The following is a 27,851-nucleotide window of genomic DNA, read 5'->3' on the forward strand; positions in this document are numbered from 1 at the left end:
ATGGACTCTTGCGGGTCAGCCTGCTTGCGACGATCCCTTTGGAGCCCCGTGTTAATAGGGCCGTGCTCAGGAGGCCTCCAGGTTGTCTTCCCCGCTTTCCATGGCGAGTGGGGGACGTCTCTTCTGGCCACGCTTGGCTTCCCCGGCTGCATGCGTTTCACGGTTTTACCAAATTCCCCGCTGGCTGCCCCCTTCATTAGCGCAACTGATGTGTACAAGTCTGAACATGCTGTTGTGCAGCAGAGAGGCAGCCTGTTGCGCGGAGAATAAATGTCAGGTGGAAGAGAGGCGAAGGGTGTTTCCTTCCAGGTGGGGTCTTTATGTCGTCAAGGATAGAGGGGAAGCTTTCGGGATGCTCTGCATGTTGCAGGTGATCGGAGCTAGGTGCTTGCGCTGGCTGGGCAGGGGCGGAGGGCTCCGTATGCAGCAGGTACCCCAAGGAATAAAGCCAGGCACCTACAGCAAGTTTACATTTGCACCTGAATGACGAGCTTTTAGAGCGGCGGAAAGCTTTGGCCATGGAGAGCAGTGTACATAATCCGTGGTGTTTTAGAACGCTGCTATCCCGCCCTTGCTTTGGAGCCAAGGCAGCCCACAGCAGCAGGCGTGATCAGAACCACCAGTGCATCTTGGCAGCGCAGAACAAAACCCGCCAGATCTGCTGTCCACCCCTGCCTCGAGCAGGAGTCCAGCAAGCGCCAGTCTCCGTGCAGAGTCATAGTTCCACCTTGAATTAATCCAAGGGAGCCAACAAGCAGAGAAGGATGCCGTGGGAGAAGGGTAGAAAATAACACACCCTCCAGCCCTTTGCTGATTCCTGCACGAAGTCCCCCGTGGTGCGTTTGTCCATGTGCTTTTACATGCTGGACTGAATAGCTGTCTTGTTCATCCCCACTCCTCTCCTGAGCTTCGCTTTGCTTGCTTTGCGATGTAGGAAGCCAGCCGTGATGCGTTTGGGAACCCATGTGTTGCTTCTAGGAAGAGCAATCCTAGACTCCCATCCTAAATTCCTAAATCCCAAGAGCCTGGGAGCAAGGGCGTTCCCGTCTGTGACCGACATGCAGGTGGCCTGCGTTAAACGCGCACGTGAAGTTCAGCCAGATGACAAGAAGACAGTGTGTGTGTGTGTGATGGCTGGGCTGTGATCTGCCGCTGTCGCAGCCATCGCGGGGACCTGGACTGTCTGTTTCGAGGAAACAGAAAAATCGGGCCCAGGAAACCTCTGGTTCTAGGATCACTGCTGCCACAGGCTTTGATATTTGCCACCTCCCTCCGCCCCACCCCAGTTTTTACTTCTCTCCTTTGTGAAATGGAAACGGAGATCTACTTCACAGTATCCAAGGGAGGCAGCAGCGGGGAGACAAGTTGTCGTCCCAGCTGAAACTGTGTCTGTGAATCAAGATAGTCCTGCTCCAGCTTCAGGGGGCTCAAATATTGAGAGGGAAATCTTAAAATCTTGGCGTTACACGGGAGGAATTTATTTATGTATTAACTTGCCGGTTTGCAAGTGTTGTGTATTGATTTTGACTTGCCAATACGTGGGTTGTACGCTAATTTTTCAGTTTAAGATGCAACAGTTGAGCTGTTTTTTCTGCAGCACAGGAGTGGTCGCAGAGGCCCCAGCGCCTCCTTTCGCGCTCCTCTCCTCCTCTTTGCAAAGCAAAGCCTTCGTTGGTAGCTCTCCCGTTCCTACGGCTGGAAGCCTAGCCTTGCTGTGTGGAGCAAGTCCCTTTGCAAGTAGCGGGACTGGAGAACGTCGGATGGACGCTGCCGGGCCAGGCCGAGGGCCCTCCTGCTCCACACACCCGGGGCGAGCTGGCGCCTGCAAGTTTGCATTTACGCCGCAGTGACGGCAGCTCAGGATGTTAGCGGGTCCTTTGCAGCTCCGGGGAAAAGGGGGTTTGCTCTTGCTTCGGTGAGCCCATTCACCTGGCGCATTTTTATCATTTGTTCTGCTCCAGAGTGTTTCTGTCCCGCCCCATGGGAGGTCCACTTGGGCCAGATGTGCGGGAGCCGCCCGGGCCCAGGGCGCCGTCCACGGGCCGGGATCCATCCCTGTTCTCCTCCATGCGTGTGCCCCCTTTTTAAGGCCCTCCAGACTGGTGGTCTTCCCCACCGCTTGTGGTGGGCAATCCCGCAGCTCGTGCCTCTTCCGCTCTGTGCGGGCTCTCCCCGCAGCTCGCGTCGGCCACGCCAAATGGCACCGCCGACCCCTTCCCCCCACCGGAGCTGTCCCAGGCGCTTCCTCAGAGAGCTGCCTCAGCCCCCCAGGCATCTCAGGTGCCCCTTTGGCCCCCCTTCCAGCTGCCCAGTGTCATTTCTCAGGTTGGGTGGCCGTCACCGGGCAGGCCTGGCGGCACACCGCAGGTGTGTGTAAGGAGAGATTGGTGGTTGTGGTTGTGGTTGTTGATTCCCAAATAGATACGACACGGGCTTTCTCCGCTTCACAGCAGACGAGCCCCAGATCAGCATCTTCAGGACGTTTCCGGGTCATGGCCTCACTGAGCAGCCACATTTTCGGTCCGGTACCCACTTTGTGAAGATCCCTTTGGAACGCCTCATGATCCCTTCTTTTTCTAACCGCCCTAAATCATTTGGGGCCATCGGGAAACAGCCGTTTCACTGCTCGCTCTGATCCCAGGCCGTTCGTCAGTGAGCTGAAAGCGTTGGTCCCCATTCATATCCCATGGCACTCTGAATTTCTGCATCTCTCACTTGGGAGGATTTGTGTTTTCTTCCTGCTGTTCTGTCACCTGATGCTGATTCATAAGAAGACCCCTCCTCTTATTCCAGGAATGATGAATTGGCTCAGCGGTCTTTGGTGAGGGTCTTTGTCAATAGCCATGTTGGCTTTTTCCATCAGGTCTTGCCCTTCTATATATTTACTGATTTTCCATTCAGTAATGTTTTCAGCCAATTTATCCAGAATAGACATTAGCAGGTCTAATTTCTGGGATCCTCCAGAACCCTTTCTAAACACTGGCTTTACATTGGTCATTCTCCAGTCCTCTGATCTTAGGGACATTTTCCATATGTTTGTCAGAAGGTTAGCAAGCTTATACTGGTGTTCTTGAAGAACTCTCAGAGATTTACCATCTGGGCCCAGTGACTGATTACACTTTATTTATGTTATATCTATCTATCTATCTATCTATCTATCTATCTATCTATCTGCGCACACCACTTAATCTCAGAGCAGTTCACAATATTAAACATACATAAAAACCACATCCCATAGTACAAATACTATATATAAGTCAGTCAGTCAGTCAGTCAGTCTGTCTGTCAGTCACTGCCCTCTTTGAGGATGAAACTCCCTGGCTGAAGGAACTGAACTGGCTACCAATTCACTAGTGCGCCGGATTTAGGGTTTCAGTCCTAGTGTACAAAATGTCAAACCATTTGGGATCGGGGCATCTGCGAGCCCCTCCGCCTCGCCGAGGCCATTGAGGACGTTCTCCTGGAGCTTCCGCTGAGACCCAAGGGGCGCCCCCCACGGGAGGTGCCTTCCATGTGACGGGGCCCTCTCTGTGCTGCTCCCTGCACTGGGGGGTAGGCAGGTAGGCGCCAGGTGGACGCCGACACTGGCCTGCCGTTGGTGCCTGCTGAAGACGATTTTATCTCGCGGACCAGTATGCTCAAAGTGCTATTCTGTTTGTAAATGTTTTTCATGAGCTGCTTTTATTCTTTTATTTGTTTTACCCACATGCTGTTCACCGTTCCAGAATCCGTTTGGATGGGGAGCAGTATAGAAATAAATAAAATCCCAAAACCTGGGATTGCAGGACTGGAGAACCAAGCTGCTTTTGACAAAGCGTCGCATGGCTGCTAGCTTGCGCTCCTGCGGACGCGGCGCCAGAGAAAAGCCCTGCAGTGGGAATGCCGGGGAGATGCCGGGCTCTTTCATGTCCAGAGAGGGATATGATTGCTCCCTCTGTGTATCAGGTTAAGGAGAAACCCTCTTGCTGTGTGATGGCAGCAGTCTGGCGCGCTGAATATCGTTGGACGCACGGCGCAGAGGGGTGGATACAACTCTTGCGCTTCCTGCTGCAACAAACTGCTTATGGCGTAAAAAATATTACCTTCCTGTTTTTGATGTTTCTTGGGCACTGCCTGGTAACGGATGCCAGAGATTTATCCTCTCATGCAAAAGAGAGAAATTCGGCCTGAGCAAATTAAACTTAATAACTCCATCTTTATGATGTTGAGTTGGAGGCGGCATTAATGTTAAGGTGGCGGTAAAACTGGAAATGAGCTACAGCCCAGCTGTTTACAGAAAATGAATCAGGAATTTGAGCCAATCAGGGTATGCGCGCGTGTGTCCTCTCCCCAGCAGGAGCATCCTTTTTCTTCTGGCTTCCCTCCACAGGGGCCAAACAAAGAAAGGGCACATATCACAGAAAACGAGGGCTGAGGAAGGTACCAGGTTGCCTTTGCTAATATCTATTCAGGCGCACAGATAGAACATTCTGAATCATCCTATAATTTAACATTAAGGGTATACATCCCAAGTCTTTCTGAGTGCCAGGATGCTGGACTGTGTCGCTCCCGTGTTTGCCTGCCCACCTGTCCCCGCCTGTGCGCACCAGGTGACGTGCGTGCCCGGCACGTCCCTTCTCCGGGTGCTGTGGGTGGGGCAGAGGCAAGGCCCTCTTGCTGTTCCTTCTGGTGGTTCTTCACCTTTCGCCTGGACTTGGACTGGGCACCCTCCAGGTGGAAGGCTGTTTGCATTTTTGTTTAAAAAGCACACGTGGCCATTGGATCACGTGGCCCTTGCGGGAAAACACTGGCTTGTTTGTGTGGCTGTTTAACGTGCCTTAGAATGGGTGCTCCTGAGCAGAACCGGCAGGCAACAAGGAGTCTTTTGCTTGCAAGAATATGCTGCCGTTTGAGCATTTGGTTAGTGATGCAGAAAATTGCTCTGACAGTGATGATACGGTGCTTTCTTTTATTAAGGCTTAAAACTGTTGCTTCCTTCAGACGCATCTCCTGTTCCAACCTGTGCTTGACTTAGCCTGGATGCATAATTGACTTGTTACACACTGGATGTGCTTGCGATGAGCAGGCGCATCGCACAAAGTTGGTGCAGAAGTATATTGTCACGTGAGCTTTTTGCCGTTGCTTCCATGGAATGGCATTCCCGGTTTTGCTTTCCTTGCCAGCTTTTGCTTTGCCTGATGGAGAACATTTCTGATGCCAGGGATTAACTGAGACTTGGCCAGAGTGCTAAGTGTTCCACCACGCTGTCCTTCAGGACCGTGGCAAATGTCTTTAATACTGAACTAAAAGCAACATGTTGCAGCGGCAACCCACCTTCCCGCCTCTTGCAAGGCACCTTACAAGGGCCACCTCCTGTCCATTTTATCTTTCCAGCAACAACCCTGCTGTATTTTAATTTTATATTTATATTTTAATTTATATTATAATTATTTAAACTTAATGATGTGAGCCGCCCCGAGGCTTCGGCGAATGGGGCGGCATAAAACTGTTTTAACAAATAAATAAATAAATAAAATAAAACCCTCTGAGGTAGGTCAGACTGTGCCTGACCCAGAGTCACCCAGTTGACTCCATGGCCGAGTGGGGACTAGAACGCGGATCGCCCAAACCCCAGTCCAGCCCTGCAACATCAAGGTCGCAAGTCAGCATTGCGAACACGACTGAGGGCTGCTCATATAATAGCCAAACCCCACACTTAGAAAGCTAGTGTGTCAGGGAGAAGACCAACATTTCCCCCTGTGCCGAGCATTGTTCTTGTTGCGGTGAAACATGTGGGCCTGTGCCAAGCACACAATTGCTTTCTGAAATGCAGCCCAGGTCCACGCAGGCAGGTTGCTCCTGTGTGACCTGTGAAACTGGCGCCCGCACAAGGCACAAGCTTCTGGGCCCACACAGCAGCCCTCTATACACGATGAGCGGCGAAACCCCGGGGCCCTGCCTGGCACAGCAGTCCTGCATGAACGGGGACCTGCGCCGGTGGAGCGCGATGTAGTTTCCCGGCGGGCCAGTCGGTGCCTCAGCCCAGAAGTGTGAGGCAGCATCAGTGGGGTTGACGGTCGGACGTGAATCCCCCAGCGTGCCATGGCTGCTTGTTCCAGCAACTTGCACTGGGGATTTAACGGGATGCGATCCTCCACTGGTGTGGCACCTCTTCACACGCAGCTTCCGGTTCCCTCGGCGCATGCAGGCTTCCTCCTGCCGCCATCTCTTTTGGGGGCCAGAGACGGGGCATCTTGCCGCTGGGTTTAAAGATCGCCACAGCTGTTGGCTTTCGGTGCAGAACTGTAGGGGCAAAAAGACTGTGGCTCAGTTGCAGCCAACATGGAAAGGGACGGGGTGGCTAAATTTCCAAATATATTGCGAAAAGGAAGAGACATTCTGAAAGCTGGGAAGGTGCCTAGAAGAATCCTCTTACGTGCAGAACACTTGGCTGATACATCCCTCACTTGCTAGAGATTAGATTTTTGATTCGATAGTTGCTGCTTCTATAATCCATCTGGTTTTGTTTACCTCTTCATGGATTAGGTGTCTTTCTCCCTAAAGAGGAAGAACATCTATCTTATTTCTGAGAGTGTTATTTGCACAAATTCTGCTACTGATGTTGTCTTTCTTAAAAAACGGTTACTGAAAGAATTCCAAAATTGCAAATTTATTTTTTTGAGAAGCTTGACTACCTCGTCCTCTGAAGACCTTTTTACCATGTGCGTTGTCATTAATTAACATTATATGTTGTTAATGATCATTCATCTTAGGCAGATCAAAGCTAAAGTCTGTTGTAGCAAAAACTGAGAAATAAGTGCATGGTTACTAATTATGATGTTGGGGTTTTTAAAATATAATTTGGAAACCTTAATTATTAGGGAAATGAACTGGACAGCACAGAGCTGCTGGGGTGCTTTGAACGTGAACAGTTGCTGGGGTTTTCTGGCGACTCTTAAATAAATCACTTTTGGGCTAATTGAAGATCCACTTTTGAAAGGTGGTGTTTTAGCGTACTTTAAAACCTGAAAAAGCAAGTTCTGTCGGGCACCACATGAAAGAGGCAGGAGATTTGGGATTATTATTTGTTCTCATTTGTTTCACTTCTGATTTTTTGAACGGCTCTGCAGAAAAAGATGTTTCAGGTTTGTAGGCGGGATACATTTGAACAGCAGAAATAGACAGTGCTGTTCCTTCCTTTTAATTAGCAGGCTGTTCTAATACACCTTTTCCCAAAGCTCTCCTGAACTGTGAAAGCTGAGATTCCAAAAGTGAACAATACTTTTTTCCACTTCTGAAAGCACAGGCTTTTGTGGGGAAAGGGGGATGGAGAAGGGGCAAAAAGTCCACAAACAAAACGGAGGGAAACGCAAAGTGTCGCCTGGGTGACCCTTGACAAGACCGTGAAGAACGATCCCGAACGCATCACGTGTGCGGCGGACGTTCTCATGGCTTCTCTCCCCACCTCCACCCAGCCGTAACTGCTTTCCTTGAGAGCAGAAATGCACCGTTTCCACCGTGTGGGTCCCTAATTAATGGTGAAGTTCTGTGACACGGAGTTTGCACTCTCTTCGTAGTAATGACAGAGGTAAGAACTTACTTAAATGCTAAGGCGTTTCTTTCCACTCGCTCGGCCGTTTTCCACCTGCCGCTGGCGCATCCTGCCTTGGATGCAGACTTGAACAATGTTTGGGTACCGGGACTCTTTTGCGGGAGGAAGGATCATACATGTAATCTGACTTGGGCTAATAATGTCTCCTTGATTATTCATTATCCATAATACGTTTAACATCTTCTCTTTCTGCCAGAAGTAGTGCTTAAAGCAGTTAATGGTGCAGTAAGATTAAAAGCAATTTTATTTAAAACACAGCATCAAAGCAAATAAATTAAAATCACAGCAACATAATAAACAAACAAAGCTTAACAACAGACAAGGGAGAGATGGGTTTGTATCAGATTTTAGTTGCAAATTTACCAAATTTTGAACTTTTCTGACTACTGGGGAAAACAAAACCTGGTTATCCTTTCAAATTTTGCACTTCTCTGAAGTTTGCAGTGGCCTTCGCTATAACAAATGAATTAAAATGTATGAAGAGGCACGCACATAAAATGTTTATGAATTTTCATGGGAACTTGGTATAAAACTGGTAAAGTTGGGGATGTCTTGTATCATAGATACGATAGAACTATAATAAATTAAATGAAGATACCCCTACATTGTGATCCTGGGACTTTGGGTGGAGCGCAACCCCATCAGCGTATGGGGTTGAACCTCTGTTCCCCCGTCTGTCTTTTGATGAGCCAAAAGCACCTCAGCCCGGTCCGGATTAAACCACAACTGGTGTGCCTTCATCCCACCAGTCACTAAGACTAGTGTCTACCCTGCCATTTCTGTGCCCAGAAAAAGCGACTAGCAGCCAGTGTCAGTTTACGCACACCTAGCAAATGTTGATGCATGTGCTTAGTTTACATATTCAGATTCTGCTAATTATGGGAAGGGTAAGGACTGGTGTAAGACACGATTCCAGCAGGCATTGCAACACGCTTTCAACATGTTTTTGCATCCTTACCCTACCTTGGAAAATGAGGGAATAAACAGGCAAAGAAAGCTACATTCTCTGCTTTGTCCTCACTTGGGGTGGAATTGCAAAACCTGCTGTTTTGCAGATGGAAGAGTTTGAGGGCTTTACGCCATAGCAGTCCAGTTTAATCTCTCCACTGCTCTGGGAATTGTTGTAAACAGGGAACATCAACATTTATGTTAGGAAAAGATCCCCTGAAAAGATAAACATGGTTTTTTCTCTGTAGTAAGTCAGCAAAGGGATTTAGTTTATTTTCATTCAAAATGTTGATATTGTGGAGGCTCTGAGGCAGCCGGCAAACACCAAAATATGAAATCTCAGTTTAAGGTTGCAAAAAGCAAGCAAAAAGCCAGCTGTGCAGCCAACTAAGACACTGCTGTTTAACAGGCACAGCACCTGGGCATGTTTAAAGTTGAAAAGTGGGAGCCTCAGGGTTTTTTTCCCTGAACATCAACAAAAAAGGACCCCAGTGGAGAGACACAGGTCAGGGTCTCCAGTGGTGGAGTGCCACAGCTGGGAAGGCCCTGCTCTCCGCTGCCAGTTGCCTCCTTTCTGAAGGTGGGGGGCCCTAACAGGGCCTCTGGAGGAGCTCCCAAGGGTGAGGCTCCAATGGGGCCGGTGAGCTTTCATGCGCCCCAGTGCCAAGCTGTTTTAGGACTTGACATTTAAAACGAACACTTCAAATTGTGCTGAGAATAAAGAGGAAGCCAGCGCAGGGCTAAGTATGCTGAGATACGTTCCTTATTGCTGTTCCAGCTGCACCTCCCTCAGGTGTGGCTTTTGGATACATATCTTGTTGCTTGAAAGGGTTTTTGCTGAGGTCCATCTTTCTTTGCTTTCTCATCTGTTCTCCGTGTACCTGTCCTTGGGCATTTTTGGCAAATCCAGGAACTCCTGGAAAATGTTTCTCAACTTGGAGGAAATAGGCGGGGCGACGCTCAGAGGCCGAGTGCCGTTTTGGGCTGCGAAGGCGCTCAGAACGTCCGCTTCCAGGCAGCACGGCCCGCGGTCAGGGAAGCTATGAGTTGCAATCCAGAGCAATCCAGAGCAGGCGAGGACGTTGCCTTTAAAATGAAAACAAATAGCATGCATTTAAAATTTATTTACACTTTAATTATTTAGCAAGCTAGTTCTTGAAAGTGGCACGGTAGCTCCAATTCTCTCTCCTTAATCAAAGCAGCTGCCAGTTTCCCTCTGCTCTGCTAGCCCCCACCTTCCATGTGGACGCTCTGATCACCTTTCGGTGTCCATGCAAGGATGTCGGAAATCTTGCCTTGTCTCGCAGCTTGAGTCAGACTCCCAGCCGACTCCCCGGCGTTCTGCTTCTGAGAGCAGCCAGAGTCCAGCAGCCGAGGGCGGTGGCCGGCCCCCCATGAGCAGCCCGACCGACCACTGCCATTCGGGGGCACGTGGCCTCTCAACACAGCACTTCCGCTTCACCGGTTCTAGCTGAAAGCTCACGGATTCCTAGGTCTGGTCTGCATTCCCGGAGAATGAGGCTGTTTGGGATACAGCAGGAAACAGGCTCTGTGTTATGGTCTGAGAATATGTTCTAAGGTCTGGACGAGAGCTGTGCTGATGTGTCCGTGGAGTGCACTGCTTTGTAAAAAGTCATGGCCCAAAACACAAACACTTTCCACACCTCCCGCTTCCCGAACAAAAAATGCAAGCCAGCATCTCTCATGGTTCGTTTTCGTTCCCCTCCTTAGGGCCATTATTGATGGGGAAAGCCAGCTGAACAGGGAGGCCAAAAGTGCCCCCGGCAGCTTGCTCTGTTCTTTTTTTTAAAACTAATGTTTCTTTGTCTTGAAGTGTGTTTTGGTCTTTAGTGTGTTTTATGGGGGGAAGCTAATAGCAAAGCGCTGGCGTGGTGCCTGACCCTGGCTGCCTTTTCGGTCGGCAGCGGGAAGGCGGCGGAAAAACGGTGAGACCGTAGAAAAAGGGAGCCATTTCTCCTGATCATCTCGAGTAACCTAGAGGGAGGCAGGAAGGAGAGGAGAATTGTCCCTCAGCTCCTTTTGCCGTGGTGGCAATATTGTGCAGCTCTTTCCCCCGGAGTTTACTCAGAAGTAGGCTCCTCTACACTCAGTGGGGCTTACTCCCAGGTAAACGTGTAGAACCCTTTTGTGATCTTCATGAAGCTGAACAGCTGATTTCCTGCCTGACAATATTATTATGAAGCGGTGAGTCCTTTGTTATGGCCGTTGTTGCTTTTTGCCATAATGCCTCATCAGTAAGACTTTAAAAATGGGGGGGGGGGATCTACCTTGCAGCATAGACAGAAGGCCCAGGCAGAGAAGCCATGATGCCTTCTTCCGCATTTCTAGGAAATCCACCCAACAAATAGTTACATTTCTATACTGCCCCCATAGCAAGCCCACAGAACAAAGCTAAATCCGTAAAATAGAAGAATTCTTTTTTCAGTACATGAAAATGCAGTGCAAGTGAAGCCAAGGAGGAGCTTCCCCTTTCCCTGCCTCAAAATATACTTTAGCAGAGAAATCGGCATGCATTAAAAATGTAAAATATGTGGAAAGACAGTCCCAAGTCAGTTCGAAAGTGTATGGCGTGGCTAAAGGATCGGATGCTGCTTGCACTTGTGGCCGTGAGCCATGCACGGAAAGAACCAACCTGCGCTGTTGACCAAAGGCTGCTCAGGGTCAGGCTTCTCACCGAGCCTTTTCACGTATTAAGGCGCCAGCAATCAGGTGAAACGTCGGCTGTGCATTTTGCCCCACGAGGCAGAGGACGTCTTGCCAACAGAGAACCAGCTTCTCGGGGAGCAGGCTTGGGCTGAGCTTGGCAGATACCTTCTATTTGCAGAGAGTGCTGAAATGCAAGCCCCCTCCAGCCCTCCCCTCACTTGCTGTAGGAGCTGGGCAGTCTAGGAAAAACTAAATCAAGCGGTAGAAACCTGACTTAGGCCTCAAGCTTTTAAGGGCTGGTGTATTAGAAGGTCTTTTGCTATTCATCACTGCTAGCAATCCCCCTATAAACCAGTTTATTTGGGCAAAAATGCTGCTTCTGTCCCAGCAGGGGGAATAATCATTCGTATTTGCAAGCGCTGGTCCCTCTTTCTTCGTAGCACAGATGGTGTCCCAGGGTGCCTGGCAGATGCTGGAAGTTGTCACTCAGAGCCTGCCCACAGCTCCCGTGCCCCTCTGTGGAGGGCCGTGATTAAATCCAAACACACCCACAGGGGATCGGAAGTTACCTGGAACGACTTCTGTGCCGTTCAGCTGTTTGCTTTTGAAAGGTATCTGCAGGGAGTTTGTAAATGTTACACTTTTATTCCAGATTCTTACTAGGCAGGGCATTGCCAGGGGGAGCTTAGGGAAAGAGGGCAGTGTCGCCTTGGGGTTAGAAACCGTAAATGGCAAGGCCAGAAGGAGCACCGAGGTCATAAATCCAGAGATGATAAAACCGGTAGGGTGGCAACCTGTCTGGTTTTAAATCGGGCCAGGCTGATTTCCCTCCAGCTGATCTGCTGCTTAACTGTTCCACTTTATTTTTCAAGGGAAGTGTTATGAAATAGGGACACATTAAAATAATCGGCATTCTGTGGAGTATGGGAAGCATCTCCTCCTAATAAGGCAGGATCGTGGGAGGAATTTGCCCCAGAGCCCCCGGGCCAAGCAGCGGGCAGAGGCGCTCCAAGGCTGGCCGCACAGCGAGCGCAGCAAATGCCTTCGTGGTACGGAAGGGGAGGCGTTCAATCTCATGTCGCCCTTCTAGCCCCCTTGCATAACTCTGAGCGTTCTGCTGTCGTCGGAATCGAAGGAATCCCTCCGACGGAGTGAAACGGCAGACAAACAGAAGCACCTTGGACACGCGGTCCAAGCCATTGTGTGATCTGCGCTCTCCTTGAATCTAGCGCAGGTCTTCCTGCTGCAGTCTGAGCCTTCACAGTTTGGTGGCAGGTTCTGGGATGATGGCCCGAGTCTTGTGCCGCACGCCTCCCCCCGCTTTTCTTCTTCCACTCTGGCAGCGGCAGCAGCAACAGCCAATTCTTGGGTGTTTTCTGAGCTCCAAGAACCCACGCCTAGCCTAGCCATACTTTCCCAATTTTTCTTTCATTCTGTGGCTGCTGCTGCTGTGCTTATTTTCATTTCTATATCACTCAATAGCCAAAGCTGTCTGGGTGTTTTACAGCTGTTCATAAAAACAGTACAAGAATATGCCATAAAATCTTGTCAGAAAAATAAAGATTTAAAACAGAAAAACTAAGAGCGGCTAAAAAACAGTCCTTGAAGGATATCCCGCTAAAAACATCTCAGCCTGAAGGACCATCTTGACCTGGTGGCAAAAAGAGGCCAAGGCTGGGGGGCCTTGGTCGAAGGCGTGTGCGGGGCCGCTACCGAGAAGGCCGCCCTTCTTCTCATCCTCTGAGCCTGGAGCCTGAAGGAAGGTCCTGAATTCAGAGTGTGGTGTGCAGGGGGATTGTGGTTTGGAGTGGTGCTTTGTCAGGCCTTGTGGGCGCCGGCCATCGAGGCTTTGCAAATTAAAGCCAGCCTTGCTTCGGGCTCGGAAGCAAACGGGGCGGCAGTGCATCTGATCTGGCCACTGACTCCTGCATGAGCTGCAGCTTCTTTAAGGAAAGCTCCACTTGGTGTGGGTTTAACTAATTTAGAGGTACGGACACCAGGGTGTCCCTGTCCCGGCTGGGACACCAACTGAGGCTGGTGAAAAGGCGCTCGGAGCCACAGAGGCCTCCTGACCCTTCAGTGGCAGGGACAGTTCAAGGAGAGCCCCTCCGCTGGGAGTGGCTCCTGCAGGGGGAGCGCAGCCCCTCCAGAACAGCTTGCGCACCTTCCGAGCCCTCAGAGGACCCATCCGTCCAGGGAGAGCACCTCAGCCTTGTCTGGCCGAGCTTCAGTCTGTTGGCTTATCCGCCGTCCCTCTTGCTCGAGGGAGGACCACGGGGCGGATGCTTGGGCACGCTCTTGATGTACGCCAGGCAGACGTGTCAAAATCGCCGGACTCTCCTTGGTGGGGTGGGGCGCTCACAGTCCCCCGAGGGTGCAGGTCGTTGCTTGACAATGATCTCCAGTCCATCTGCTCCGTCCGAATCTTTGTTGGACCAGAAACCTTCAAGGACAAGATGGCCAGAATGACGCAGAATGGAAAGACAAGCATGACTCTGCTCCACCTGCTAGTCCTTACTGCCTTGTAGCCTTCCGCTCCAGGCCGCCAGGTGCAAGCGCGCTCTTGCTCCACACACTCCATGTGGGATATGCACTGGCCTTCCGTGGTGGCAAAACCCATGAGCTCCTAATGTCCTGCTGCTCGGGTGAGCAAGGCGACGTCAGGCGCTGCTCCAGAGGCATTTGTGGACAGGCTGTTTCCCTTCCCTACACACGGGGCCAGCAAGCCTTGAAGGCCCGCCGGCCTGTCAGGTTTCGCAGCACGTCTCCCTCGAAGCCCTCCATTAAGCACATGGTGCTCTCAGCCCCGGGTGGCGGCACTTGGGCTTCCTTCTGGATTGGCCGCGCAAGCAACCGTATTCGTTCGCATTTCCGTTCAGCCAGGGCCAGGCCGGGGGACCTTCTGGGGAGCCAGGTCCTTTGGTGGCTTGTGAAGCAGTCCTGTGTGCCATCCCAAATCGGCTGCCACAGGAGACGTGGCCAAAAACCAAAAATCTCCCCAAAAGATGGAGTGCAAGGAAGGGGAGAGGTGTCTGGTCTTGCGCACGGAAGAATGCTTTTGAACCCTCGGTTCTCAGCACCCGCAGAGCGCTGTTTCACGGCGGGTGTGTTAGCTGTTTAACTCTGCGTAAGAAGTCGGGGGATGGAGTGCCCCGGCGGGAGCAGAGGAAGGTACCTGGGGGCAGGTGGTACCCACAGGTGCCATGTTGGCTGCTGCAGCCTAAGGCGGCCTGCCCTGCATTGCAGGTAGGCGGGCATCCTCAGCCCCAGGGTGCCCGCAGGCAAATCATGGAGGAGGAGGAGGGGAACAGACCCTGCAGCTCCCTTGCATGTCCTTGGTGGGCCACACAGCCATCTTCCTCTCCTCTCTGGTGGTCTCTGTTTTCTCCCCGAGGGGGAAGGCAGGAGCTCTGTCTCTTGGGCAGGTGTGCTGGGCATTCGTGCTGTTGCTGCCCTAGGCACTGGAAGTGCCCGAATGCCCGGGCCTGGAATGCTGTAGATGGGACAGTGCAGGATTTATTGAATTTCTGTCATGCATAAAAAAGGTGTTCTTCACCCTGTCGTCATAAAAATTCAGCTCCTCTGTGTGTCCTTGTTAGGCTGGAAGCAAGACTTTGGTAGGATGGAGCTCTGGCCATACCTGTATTTTGCAGTCACCTGCCCTCCTCTTAGACTTTAGCCCATTTTGTTTGTCCATGAATCAAAGAAAACAGAGGCTCATCGTGCAGGTTTCCTCCTTGCAGTATTACTTGGTTTATTATCCTGGCCTTGCTCTTCCTGCATGCATCTCCGGGAGGTACAAACAAATTGACCTCATGGAGGCAGAAATGTGGAGCTTCAAGTCATCTCCCCCTCCCTTCCCTTCCCTTTCTCGACCGCACTGGCTGTTTAGTTCACCATTTCGGGCCCAAACCTTTGGCTTGTGCCATGATGTTGCATCAAGTCTGAGTCCTGTACGGCTGTGTCTTCCCCAAACTAGGAGCCCGGGATTGCTTCACAGACCCGAGTATTTGAAAAGGCAGATCCAGGCAGAGGTGACGAGAAGGCCATGTCCTGGATGTTGAAGCTGGAATGAGGAAAACCGCTGGGAGAGTTTTATGAGTGGGATTCCAGGTGTGACCCTTCAGTCACAGGTGCCGCTTCTTGGACTGCCTTCGGTGGCTTTGGTCTTAGCAGGCGCAGGGATGCCTCTCCCCGGGGACTTGGGCAGTCTCTTGTATTTTGTCATGTTTGATATATTAATTAAATGAAGCTTGCCTTCTAGTCTTTCTGATGGATCGTCGTCACCCTGCCCTGTTACTGTAAGTTGGGTGATTTTCACTTACACATTCCTGGAAAGAAACCCCACCTTTTGAAATAAATAATGGGTAATAAGTGAGCCAGGGCATAGCAAAGGTGCGAAGCAGTGCGGCATATTGGTTTTCCGTGTTGTTGCATCTCTGGAACAGCTTATAAAATTTCGGCACAGCTCTTGGAAACGGGAGGCTCTCCTAAAGAGCCAGTGTTGTGACCTGGATTTGGATTAGCGGAAGGATATAGCCTTTTTACACCTCATTACAGACGTCAGCTAGGAATGAAACGGGTGCTCCCAAAAGCCAAAACTTTCCGTGTGATCTACAGGTGCAAACTGGAGAACGTTTTCATCTGTGGGATACCTGAAGCAGCCGTAAGATTGAGTGTGTGCAGTGTGTGTTTCTTGCCATTAATTAATGGTAGCATCTCCCACAACCTCAGGATTAGGGCCAGCTTCCAGTCCTGGCAATCCACCAGCTGTTAACATAAGAGTAGTTCTGTCCTGCTTTGGAAGTGGTTGTTTCAGCAGTTCCTTGGGCTCATTTCCCATGTTCGTTCGTTTGTTATATTTATATCTCCCTTTTTTCCTTTCAACGAACTCAAGGCACCTTGCATAATTCTCCTCCGCTTAGTTTTATCCCCACAACAACCACCCTGTGAGGCAGGTTGGGCTGAGCATCTGTGCCTGTCCCAGAGTCCCCCACTGAGCGGGGACTAGAGCCCGGACCTCCTGACTCCTAGCCCTGCCATCCTAACCACTGTGCCACACTGCCTCTCCATGGCAGCCATTCCAGGGTTGGATGCCATCCTAGAGAGCGATGCCAGAGTGATTTTGGTGGAATTGGTGTGTGTGCTCCCAGCCCTGGGAAACTCGGGCCCATCTTTGGAGACTTCAATGAGAAATGACGTCAATTTCAGTCGTCCTTTTAAAAATCATGATTACTTGCTGCTGCTTTTGTGAATTGCAGTTGTAATCCTCAGCTTTAAGAACATGTATTGTGTTTTTGATCAGGTGATTCCTTCATTTTGATGTTGTATGTTATGACTTCGTGGGCCCTGCCTTGAAGGAGCCATTGGCTTTTAATGCTGGTGCACGGACTGAGGGATTAATGCATCATAGATGTTAAGTGAGCAGGGTTCATAGAGAGTTGCACCATGGATGCTGGCTGATGGAGGTGGACCTCTGAGGCCCAGGATGAGGGATGAGGAATTTTGGGGGGTACGGGATTGGTGAACTACGCTGTGGTTGGCTTGCACATCCTTTTCCCACGAGGAAGCTCATTTGCACTGTGTCGTGCCTTGCTTGACTTTCTTTCTTGAAACCTGGATTTGGTTTCAGTCTATTCCTGTCTCCATGGTCAACTCCAGTGTCTCTGCCCTGTTCTCTAGTAATTTCTTTGAAATTGGGAAGGGAAGGTGATGTCTCCAGACTTGGTCTGAAGGAATTTAAAATTCCCAGGGCATTTCATGGAAATGTATGGGAATTTAGTGTTTAATGTCCAGAAATTTTGATCTGATTTAAATTAGAATCTTGGGAGTTTTCTTGAAGAGTAGAATTAATGAATTTGCATTGGAAGGCAGAGCAGAAAGTATTAATGTGTACTTCTTAATGCAACATCACTTCGTGCACCCCGCAGGCTTGCTTTTTCCCCTGTGTCCTTTTGCATTTTGGAATAAGTAGAAGTATACTTCTCTTTCCACTAAATCACGCTGGAGTCCTCGCACTGGGACCTGATTCAGCATCTGAAGTCGACTTTTAATTTGTCTTGCCCCTCTTCTCTGGCTATTTCTCCTAATTTTTGTTTTTAAAGTGCAGCCTTTTAATGATTTATCATGTGTATTCCCTGTTCTTTTAGGAGGCTTAGTCCCTGTAAGACTACACTAACCTCCTCCAAGCTGGTGCCTTTCAGAGGTGCTGGACTTGAGTACCCATAATCCCCAGCCAGGATGGCTCTTTTTGATTTGCTCGGAGGCAGTAAGAAATCCCGAGAGTTCTTGCCCTCCTTGGAAGGCCCTCTTTCCCTCCGCCTGATTCAAGAGGCCCGCCCTGCTTGCATCCCACCCATGACTCGGTGTGGGAGAGCACCTTGGGATGAAGCGTGGCCGTTTTTGGGCAGAAGAGGAACAAAGGGAGTGGATGGTGCCTCCCATACCTGAGGAAATAAAGGTCTGTCTGGGGAACGAAGCAGGAATTGACTATGGCAGAGGTGCAGCTTGCATGTTACATTCAGATCAGTTAGCGTTTCTGTTTTAATGAACGGCATGTCGGACCCCCCCGCCCCCTGCAGAATCCTCTGAGAATGTGCAGAATCCTGAATTCCTTATCAGGACACAAATGTGCCCTGCCTCATTGCTCAAGTCTTCTGCTTTCTTTGTTGAGTTTTGTTGGCAATTGTCTCTTTGCAGCCTGCGCGGAGCATCGGAAAAGCCTGGACCGAGACTGTCCCTTTGCCAAGGAAGTCACCGCAGTGGGCAAATCCTTGGCTGCACGGCGTTGCAGCCCCACTGAGGTGAGATTCATTAAACTTGCAAATTCAGTTTTTTCTTCAGGGACTTTCTTTTTCAGTAAGGAGAAATACCTGGTTTTGTTTGCGTTGCCCAGGCGTGTAGAGGTGTCCTGCTTGCAAGATGGCCAGGTAAGGGACAGCCCTTCTGGTCCTTCTGCTGGCGTTGAGGGGCAGGCGCGCCATGTGTCCCGGCCAATCAGTCCTTCTGCAGACGCCAGTGGCCCAGGGGAGCCTCCGAGCTTCAGCTCAGCAGGCAGCGCTTGGGTCAAGGGCCGTGCTCAGGCCCTGGGCCAGGGTCGTTGGGAGGATAAAGTGGGACCGTGCCAGCTGCCCGGGGCTCCTCACAAGAGGAAAAAAGCAGAACGCAGATGCAACCTAATCGTCGTCATCAGGCAAGGGTGGACAGAGAGCAGATCCCCCGATGTGCTGGCCTTCATCTCCCAGCATTCCCTTGTTGGCAGGGGCCTCTGGGAGATGGGAGCCAAAGCAGCACCCTTGCTCATGTCGGGCGAGCGGTGCCGTCACCGGAGGCGCCCTTTGTGTTCCGTGCACAAAATCACCGCGTGCAGACCAAGAGCCCTGCTCTTGAGGGCGCTGAAGGGAGGCCTCTTCCGCGCAGGCGCTGGTGCGAGGGGGTGAGGGTTAGCTCCTTCCCAAAGGTTCTCCCGAGTCTCATGTCCCTTTGGAGGACTCGGCGACCTCATTGGTGGGCATCCCATCCTTGCCTTTAGGCTAAAGGCTTGCAGGCTGGGGTCGGGGTTTGGCGCCACGCTCTCCGCAGCGCCGGGCAGGCCCACGCCCGTGAGATCGGAGCAGCCCACCGCCGAAGCTGTCGCCCACCCGCCTGCTTGTCTAACGCCTGTCGTTTCTTCATTAAGAACCAGCCATGATGTTCTGCCTTCTCCTGTGGTGGGATCTCAAAGTTCTGGCGTTCTCACTCCTTCTGAAAGCAACTGTCTCCTTAAACCCAGATGATCCAAATGTCTGCAGCCACTGGGAAAGGTAACTCATCATATCCACCCCTCCTTATTTTATTTAAAATGCGTGTGTGCAACTTTTCTATTAAAAAAATCTAGAGTACTTCTCAATAAAATCCTGTATCAGAATGCTAAAAACTGCAGGCAAACAGATTGACAGCATCCCTGGGCGGCGCATTTCACGGGCTCGCCTTCGACAGCTTGGCGGCCTGGAGGAAGGATTATGTTAACCACCTTTGGATGGTTAGCACTCGGAACTAAAAATTATAAAAACTGTCTGTAGGTGTCCCAAAAAAGAAACAGAATAAAAAAATCAACCAAACTCAGAATTGAATAAATGAAAATAAAACCAACCAACAGCAAAACATTAGAATGGTAGGGCTACACCTGCTGAAGACCTTAAAGTAATCTTAGGGGCAGGTGAGCCTGCTTGGGGAAGATTTGCAACAAGCTGGGAGCCACCACCAAAAATACCCTGCCTGTGACAGTCACCCTCTGTTTCATCTCTGCCAGGGCAATCTGAGAACAGCATCTGAGGACACTTGTAGGATCCAGAGCAGTCAGTATGGAAGGAGGCAGTTGGTTGGATGCCCTCGCACTAAGCCTTTTCAGATCCAGTCATGGGGCTTTCTGGGAGGTGTGGAATCGTTTTCCTGTCTCGGCACTCTTGTGCCCTCCAGCTTAAACCCAGCCGGCCTTTCCCACTGAAGTAGCTGCTCATGCAAACGGGCACGGTTCTCCTTTGCCTTCCTCCATTCTTGGCTGAGCTCCAGATGAGCGGGCAAAAGATCCGGACGTGATTTTGTTCCCAGGAAGCCTCCGTTTTTCTGTGAAATGTTCTGAGCAAGGCACAATGCTTGTTGTGTTCAAGAACGGGCTCTCGGAAATGCCTCAGCTTATGCTGCAACGAGCACGAATCTTCTTAAGCAACATGAAGAGCCCTTAGTGGCATTCTGGAGTCCATTATGCTTAGATTTATTAGGGTTTTTCTAAGGGATGCTGAGTGTACCACACACAGGCTGCTCGGGTAAACGTGGGTGGAAATGGAGCCTGTGATTTGGGACTGTTTGCCATTCCACATCAAAGCAAAGTACATTTCAAGCCCAGGAATACAATATTGATTTTGTGTGAAGGAAGTCAGCAACCCGGAGACCCAATCAAGGAGAAACAAAAATTAAATACCAGAATTGATTGGCTTCCCGGCCAAGATGACTGTGATACTTAGATGGTAATAAATCAAGCCAAAAAGATTGAGTTGGGGTGAGGTCAAGAGGAGCAAACAGGATTGTAAAATAATAATCAGGAAGACTGGTTTTTATGTTAATAAAGAGTTGTCTAAATATGCTGTGCTGTTTGGCATCTTTGCCCATAGAAGATTTCATTGCACGGAGTGGGGGGGTGGGGGTGGGGAGTTAATTTCTTCCAGGAAGCCTCATTCTGGTCCTCAAGTGAAGCACCTTGAGATGGCTTCTCAGTTTAGGGTGCAATCCGGCGTGTGCATTGGCATAAAGAGGGTAGTCAGTGACCAGAGGAGCTTCATGTGGTAGCGGCCAGCTCCAGAGTTGGCATCCTTGCTAAGACTCTATGCTGTAGCTCCCTTAATTTTGGATCACGCTATTTCAGGGCCCTAGACCTGGCCAATTCTCTGGACCCTGTGGGTGTCCATCCCGTGAAAAAAGAGGCGTTCCGCTTTGATTGCAGAACAGGAACACGCAGGCCAGTTAATTGTCTCAAGTCCTGCAGTGCCTTGACCCGACAAAATGTTATTCCTTTCTACAACAAGGGTTCACATCCGTGATTTTAGGCATCCCTTCAGCAGGTCTCTCGGCGAGCGCGGAAGCTGCCTCATGCTGGGTCAGTTCCTGGCAGTGGATTTTCCATCCCTTCCTGGAGAAGCTGCTGGGGATTGAACTGGAGCCCTTCTGTGCGCAAGGCAGCAGCTCTACCTGCGATCCATTGTTCTTTCTCAGAATTTTGGGATGCGGAGGGTGGACGCTGTGAGAGTTGCTTGTTATCTCAACTAGCTCGTGAGCAAAGCGAGGATCAAACGGGGGCATCTCATCCAACTCTACCCTTGGAGAGTATTCTGGACTAGACCATCACCTGTTCTTATAGATGGAGAAATTACTGTCTGGTTATTATTCAATGTACATTAGATGATGACCCAGTTTACCCATTTCTTTCTCTCCTTGCACCACACCCTCTTGCTCATGTCGCCACCTGGCAGTTAACAGAATGCTAAAGGGGTTTTTTTAAGGAAACAACAAAAAAGCACCCGCTGCTTATAGCACAATTTATGATTCTCAATTACTGGTTAATTGCAGCTACAAATTATCGCAGATTAAAATAGTTTCTGTTTAGAAATGAACAACAGTGAAAAATCAAACCCCAGAGACCCGCTTTTAATAATAATAAAAAAGCCTCTTATTTGGTTGGGATGCCCATTATTTAGGCCTGCTCGCTCCTTCATCATACAAATGAAGTGCTGGAACCCTACCATGCTGGGAAGGCTTGGCAGTAGCATGTTAATATGTACTTTTAATTAGCTTTCCTGTACACAAGTAAAAACTGAACAGTCCCAGGAGAAAGATGATCTGATAGGGCTTTAAGGGCATAGAAATGTCTTCAGTGTTTTCTTTTTATTGACGGCAGCGATGTTTTGCTTTTCCGCATTTCTCTTTAAGAGAAGATCCTTTCCCTGTCGCCTCTGAAGTCTGCTGTCTGAAGCGACCTGCCTGTTCTTTGCCGCTCTGCCTTCTGGACGCATTGCTGGCTCGGTGGGAATCAGCCCTAAGCCCCAAACAAGCCCCCTTCCCCATCACAGCTTCCGCCCATCAACCCCCGAGCTGACTGGGTTCATTGGGCATGGTCGGATTTCCGTGGCCAGGGCTGCAAGATCAGGGCACACCGCCTTCTGTTTGGGGGAGCCAGGGGTCTTTGGCTTTCGGGGTGTCAGCGTAAGAGCTAGAAAAGCAAAGAAAAGCGAAGATGGCCTCCAGATAGCAAGGGGTAGCTCAAACTACCTCCCATTCCACTCATTTTATTCACTTAAAAAGGTACCCGATGTCAGATCTGGCTGACAGGACTTTCCCCTGGCTCACACCTCCTCTTTCTCCAGTTAAGAGGGCGATCCTGTACCCATTTCCTCAGCAGGAAGCCCCATGAAGTGAGGCCCGGGAAGCGTGAGGAAACGGGCTGCAATGCCAGCGAAGCAGCCCTTGCTGGGGCCGAGCGTTTGGCCAGGGTTGCCTGGCTGAGCAAGACGTCAGGCTGGAACGGCCGCAGCCCTCAAAGCCCTCTTCCCGTGCGGAGCCGCCACCGCAGCAAACGCGCCATCTGTCCAGTTCCAGAGGGCTGCAATGCGCTGTACTTTGCCTGATAGGAAGAAAGATGGGGCCAGAGGTGGCCCCCTAATTTCCAAACTTGTTGTTATTGATATACCACTTTGTTTACTAATAATCATTACGGACAGCTCGCAACAGTGCAAAACAAAAGACCAGGAGGATCAAGGCAGCAAAATGTTAACAACACCACGATTTTTGGCCCTGTGCTATCCAAACTTCGGGCAAAGAGGCCTACATTTCCCAGCATGCATGGCCAGCAGAATTGTAGGCTCTCTGTGGCTACTAGCCTTTTGGGCCACCTCCTTTCACCAGTTGCCGAGGAGCTGGGCAGGAGGAGGCCTTGCCCCCGCCCTGCTGGAGGGGTCCTGTGGGCAGCTTGTTTGCTGCCATGTGCCCAGAGTGCTGGACTGGATGGACTTTGGGTCTGACCCTGCAGGGCATTTCTCCTGTTCTTACATTCCTGCCTAACGTAAAAGGCTTAATTAGAAGATGTGTCTCCCGAGGCAGCGGCAGCAGCTGCAGCAGCAGGGCGAGGGAAGACACGGCGAGGGATGAATGTGACCCAAAGGGCTGGTGGAGCATATTTGGGCTTCATGTCAGTCTTGGGGCAGGGCCCACCTGCAGTTTCATGTGGGAAATGGGTTTCTCAGCGGCCGTCCAGGGGCCTGGTTTTGTCCACCGTGTGCACTGGGTGCTGCACCTGGGGTGTGATCTTAAAGTCCTCCTTCCTAATTGGCAATACTTAAGGGTCGGAGTGCCCCGGTCTTGTGCCAAGGCGACCCAGGATCCCATGCAATTGACTCCCTGTTGGTTTAGTTTACTGCTGAATAAATTCTTCTCATTGGCCTCTGGCAGCCGACGGGTGCCTTCGCTTGTGAGCTTTCCGAGGGTGTTTGGAATGGGTTGTGGAGTAGGCTGACCTTTATCTAACAGGAAGCTGCATGGTTTTTGTTTTCCCTTTCATACGCTTGTGTCTTTGCTCTGTGCTTTTTCTTTTTATATTATCAAGCACCTCAGAATCATTTCTGATGAACAGCCAAGTATAAATTATTTTAAATAACTATGATACTTGATCTGTTGGGGACTAAAAGGTTGCATTGCCCAGATTTCCTGTGACTTGCAGCTGCTGCATGTTTTGAGCAATGTAGGAGAGAGGGCGAGAAGAGGCTTTGCAGATGAATGAAGCACTTTTTCTGCTCTTTCGCCGTCTCTTTCCAGCTATGCGGTGACTGTTCAGGAATCGTATGCACACCCCTTTGATCAGATCTATTATACAAGATGTACAGATATCCTGAACTGGTTCAAGTGCACTCGACACAGGTAAGTGGCGATCGGAAGAAATTTCAAACCTTCCCCTGCCTTTTCATCTTCTTGGTAGCGTTGTCTTTTTATAAATCAAAATAAATATAGAGTTCTCTGTGTTGGAATCTTGCTGCAAAATTAAAGAGGCCAAAAATGGATTTTTCAGGAGAAAATGTTCATCTATTGAAAACGTGACCAATTTAGCACTGTAACATTTTCAATTAATTTTAGGGCAAGATTGTATTAAACTAGGCAAAGGTGGGGGGGGGGTGTCTGCACAGCCCTCACTTCTAGCGTTTTCTTCTTCCTTTTTGTTTAAAATAAAATAGCTAAGTCCAAAAGTGCTACAGTCATACAATGCCTTGCAGAAGAATTCACCTCCTCTTGACTTTCCCACGTGTTCTTGTGCTGCAGCCTGGTGTCGTTGCTACAGCGATGCACAAAGGGCAGCCCGTGCAGGATAGGCTACGCATGCACTACTTTAAAGGTTTTATGGACCCTTCTATAGCAAATGCTCTCGGAACAGGTTGCAGCATAAGACACAATATAACAGTCACATCCATAGTAATCATAAACATTTTGAAGATAACAGCCACAATTAACAAGGGAAATAACATAATAATGCAACACAAAATACTGATGCACTGCAAATGTTCAATCATAATCTCAAGAAACGCCAGCAGGAAATCGAACCATGTTTTCACCCATTAATAAGACGGGTGAAAAAAGTATTGTTTTAAACAAGATACTGTCCCTGGGGCTCAGAGGCGAGGCGGACCCAGGCGAACTGGGGAAGGCGGCGTGCGCATCACTCGCCCTCCCGGGTCAGCTCTGGCCAGAAGGACGGGCCCTGGGCGGCCGCGAGGCTTCTCGGGCAGCCCTGGCAGGCAGCGCTGCGCGCCCGGACCTTGCAGTGGGCAAAGCCGGCGGACACGGAACGGGCGCCCCGGCCGGGAGGGATGCGGCCCGGCGGGCGGCGGCACCACGGTCCTGCCGCGCGCGGACTCCCCGCTGCCCGAGGCCTGCGCTCGGCCAGGCCGCCCTGCGACGCGCGGCCTCCGGCCTCGAATCGCTCCAGCGGGGCCGTGTCCGGCCAGGAGGGGAGCTTCTGCTCCGCCCCAGGCCCCTGCAGGGCTGGAGCGGTTTTCCTCCAGAGCCCCCCGTATTTGGCCCCCCCCATCCGCCCGCCCGCCCGCCCGCCACCCTGGCCGGCTTCCCAGTCCTGCTGAGGCACGGCACCCGCAAGGTCCCTCTGCCCACCACGCCTCTGGCCCATCGCACCACGCGCTCCTGGCCTGGCACCCCAAAGCTCAGCTTGTCCTTCTAGCCCGGAGCACCTTTCCTGGCCCCATCACACCACGCGCTCCTGGCCTGGCACCCCAAGGCTCAGCTTTTGCCCTTCTTGCCCGGAGCACCTTTCCTGGCCCCATCGCACCACGCGCTCCTGGCCTGGCACCCCAAAGCTCAGCTTTTGTCCTTCTCGCCCGGAGCACCTTTCCCCATCTTTCCTGGCCCCATTGCACGACGCGCTCCTGGCCTGGCACCCCAAAGTTCATCTTTTGTCCTTCTAGCCCAAAGTATTTTGTACCCAGTCTAGGAAGTTTAATTTTGATCTAATCAAAGCCCAGAACCTTTCCCCACGCGGCCTCTGGTGGCTGGCTGGCTGCCTATGGGCAGAGCTGGGCCTGAGCTGCGTTCTTTCCATTTTGTAACAAGGGCTGCTCACATGGGGGCTTGGAACACAACTTTATTCTGGCATTGTTTTTCCACTCTTCCGGGCGCTGTTTGTTTAGATACCCTCTCCAACAAAGCGGTATATTTAATCTGAGGTCATACGGCGCTGGAATTGCACGCAAGTGGATTCCATTCAGTGACTTCTGGAGCCCACGGGTTGTGCTAGTGCTTATTTAGGCGTGTCACGGCACAGGGGGCAGACTCTCCTGCACCAACACATGGCCTCTTGGTGCTGGTTTACCCAGCTTTAGTGCCACGGTAAAGGCGCTCTGCACCTTCACAGTGCTGGGTTTCTTGTGTACACCCCACGGGAACTGTGCCAATCAAACGCATTTCAGTTCCAGCTTGTGACACAGCAAAACGTGGAACAGTCAAATGGGGTGGAGATGGCACTGTGGCCAACGTGGAACCTGATCCCCGTGCACACATGTGCGTGCAGAATACGGTTTCTTTCCTCATCGTGCGTGCACCATGGATGCTTGCAGCTGTCCAAGTGAATCACAGCCTCTAGTGAAAACCTTTATGCTTTGGATAATAGCCATTGGAACTGCATGGGGAATGTGTATTTATGGACTCGTTTTGTGTGTGTGGGGGGGGTGTATGTGTGTGGGCTTAAAAAAAAGACCACGTTTCCATGTTTCCTTGGACTGGAAAGCCTGAGGAAGTCTGTGAAGAACTTGAAAGGGTACATTTAGGTTTCCTGAGTCAGGTGCACAGTTCTCAAGATTAGCAAAAGTAAGATAAACTAGGCAAATTTTCTGAGAGCAAAATTCTGATTGCAGAAATTAGGGTGCAGAACTCTTTTGTTGTAAGTACGAGCAGCAGTGGAAGTGAAGATGCTAAAATAGTACTACTAGAATTATTCTTCACTGTGATAGCATTAGCATGTCATCGCATGCTACTTTGCATTAACTGCTGTGGGGAGGCAACGTTTCTCAAATGCTGGTTCCTCTACCGTAGCAAAAACAGTGTCTTTTCGTAGAAGCTGCACGTGCTGGAGAGGCGAGGGTTCCTTCCAACAGGAAGGCCACAGTCTTTGGTTCTTTGGCAGGAGCTTCCTCTGAGGCTGGGGCTGAGCAAATGCCATGCTAGGCCTGGTGGCAAAAAGGGGCCCGGATTATGCAAGCCAATTGCATATGGAAGCGGTCGCTTCTATAGCACCTCAGGCTGCTGTGTATTAATGGACTCCGTGTTCAGAGACAAAGCTTTTGACTCTTTCTCTCGTTCTTTCTCTGTCATATATATTAAACGTACATACACAGAGTGAAATCTGATTAGGCTGTAGAGCATGACTTGGCACTGTAGGATTCAAAATTTGTATCGATCTTCTTAAATATCAAAAACCTTTGCACATTTTAAAGTAATTATTGGACATACCTAACCTTGCAGTAACATAACGCAAATAGAATTCTAACTGTAGGCATTGATTTCCAATGCTGTTTTTCTGTCTTGCAATTCAGAATAAGTTATAAGACAGCCTATCGGAGGGGACTGAGGACAATGTATCGCCGGCGATCCCAGTGCTGCCCGGGATATTACGAAAGTGGCGACTTCTGCATCCGTATGTATATGGAGCTTGATTCTTTCTGGAAGGGGGCAGTGCTGGCGCCAGACCTGTTGATGCGCTTGCTTTCTGACTGGACCATGGAAGGATGCAGGGACCGGAGCTCGTCTGGCACTAATGAGGCTTCCCTGGCACGGCTCCCTCTAGCCATGCCAGGTTGCCACTGCATCAGCCCCCTGCCTGGGGGATTCTGGGAGCAGCAGTTGAGCACTTCCAGAAAGTGCCCAGTTGTGGGGTGGCTGAGGGATCCTGGGCATTGGTTTGAGCATGTCTGGGCTAGAACGGTGCAGGTTTGGGGACAGCTCCCTAGAACAGTGGGAAGTGAGTCCCGCCATGTTCAGATGAGTCTTCCAGGCAGGACCTGGAGGTGGCGATGTGGAAGCTGCGCACGGCGAGAGGGTGTAGAGGGTACCTTTGGTGGCTCTGGAGCAAATGATCTGCTGGTTGAAGCGGTCTGGGATCAGCCCTAGGTCAAATTTGGAGAAAGGAGCCACAGAACCCCCTCCCCCCCCCGATTTATATCCTGCCTTTTTCCTACAGAGGGCTCAAGGCAGCTTACATCTCCTCCTCCATCTCATCCCCACAACAACAACCCTGTGAGGTAGGTTGGGCTGAGAGTCTGACTGGCCCAAAGTCACCCAGGTGGCTCCATGGCTGAGCGGGGACTAGGACCCCGATCATCTGAGTCCCAGTCCCGTGCTCTAACCACTGCACCACACTGGCTCTCTTTTAAGGTGTCTTCTGGGCTGATATGTTAGTGCTAACATCTCCTCAACTCCCCTTGCCCTTGTTTCAGTGCTGCCTGAGAAGATAGTTATTTTAGCATTGTTGGGCTCTGCTGGAAACAGCAGGCACGAGATTTGCATCCCAGGGAATGGCGAGCCTTGCAGAGAGACCCTCCTGTAAATAGCACATTAAAATGTA

The 27,851-nt window shown here is 50.7% G+C and overlaps 1 protein-coding gene across 1 annotated transcript in view; it reads left to right on the top strand.

Annotated features, from left to right (window-relative positions):
- MEGF11 (multiple EGF like domains 11) overlaps window positions 1-27,851 on the top strand; it is a 303,278-nt gene that overhangs the window by 59,074 nt on the left and 216,353 nt on the right. Inside the window, exons 2-5 of the mRNA XM_044445070.1 lie at window positions 17,906-18,009; window positions 18,885-19,008; window positions 23,546-23,647; window positions 26,824-26,924. Of these exons, the coding sequence (XP_044301005.1) occupies window positions 18,893-19,008; window positions 23,546-23,647; window positions 26,824-26,924 (319 nt within the window). The 5' untranslated portion in view covers window positions 17,906-18,009; window positions 18,885-18,892. The remainder of the gene's footprint in view (window positions 1-17,905; window positions 18,010-18,884; window positions 19,009-23,545; window positions 23,648-26,823; window positions 26,925-27,851) is intronic.

The sequence above is a fragment of the Varanus komodoensis genome, unplaced genomic scaffold (assembly GCF_004798865.1).
Source record: "Varanus komodoensis strain SLA01 unplaced genomic scaffold, ASM479886v1 scaffold46_3, whole genome shotgun sequence".
Lineage (NCBI taxonomy): Eukaryota > Metazoa > Chordata > Lepidosauria > Squamata > Varanidae > Varanus > Varanus komodoensis.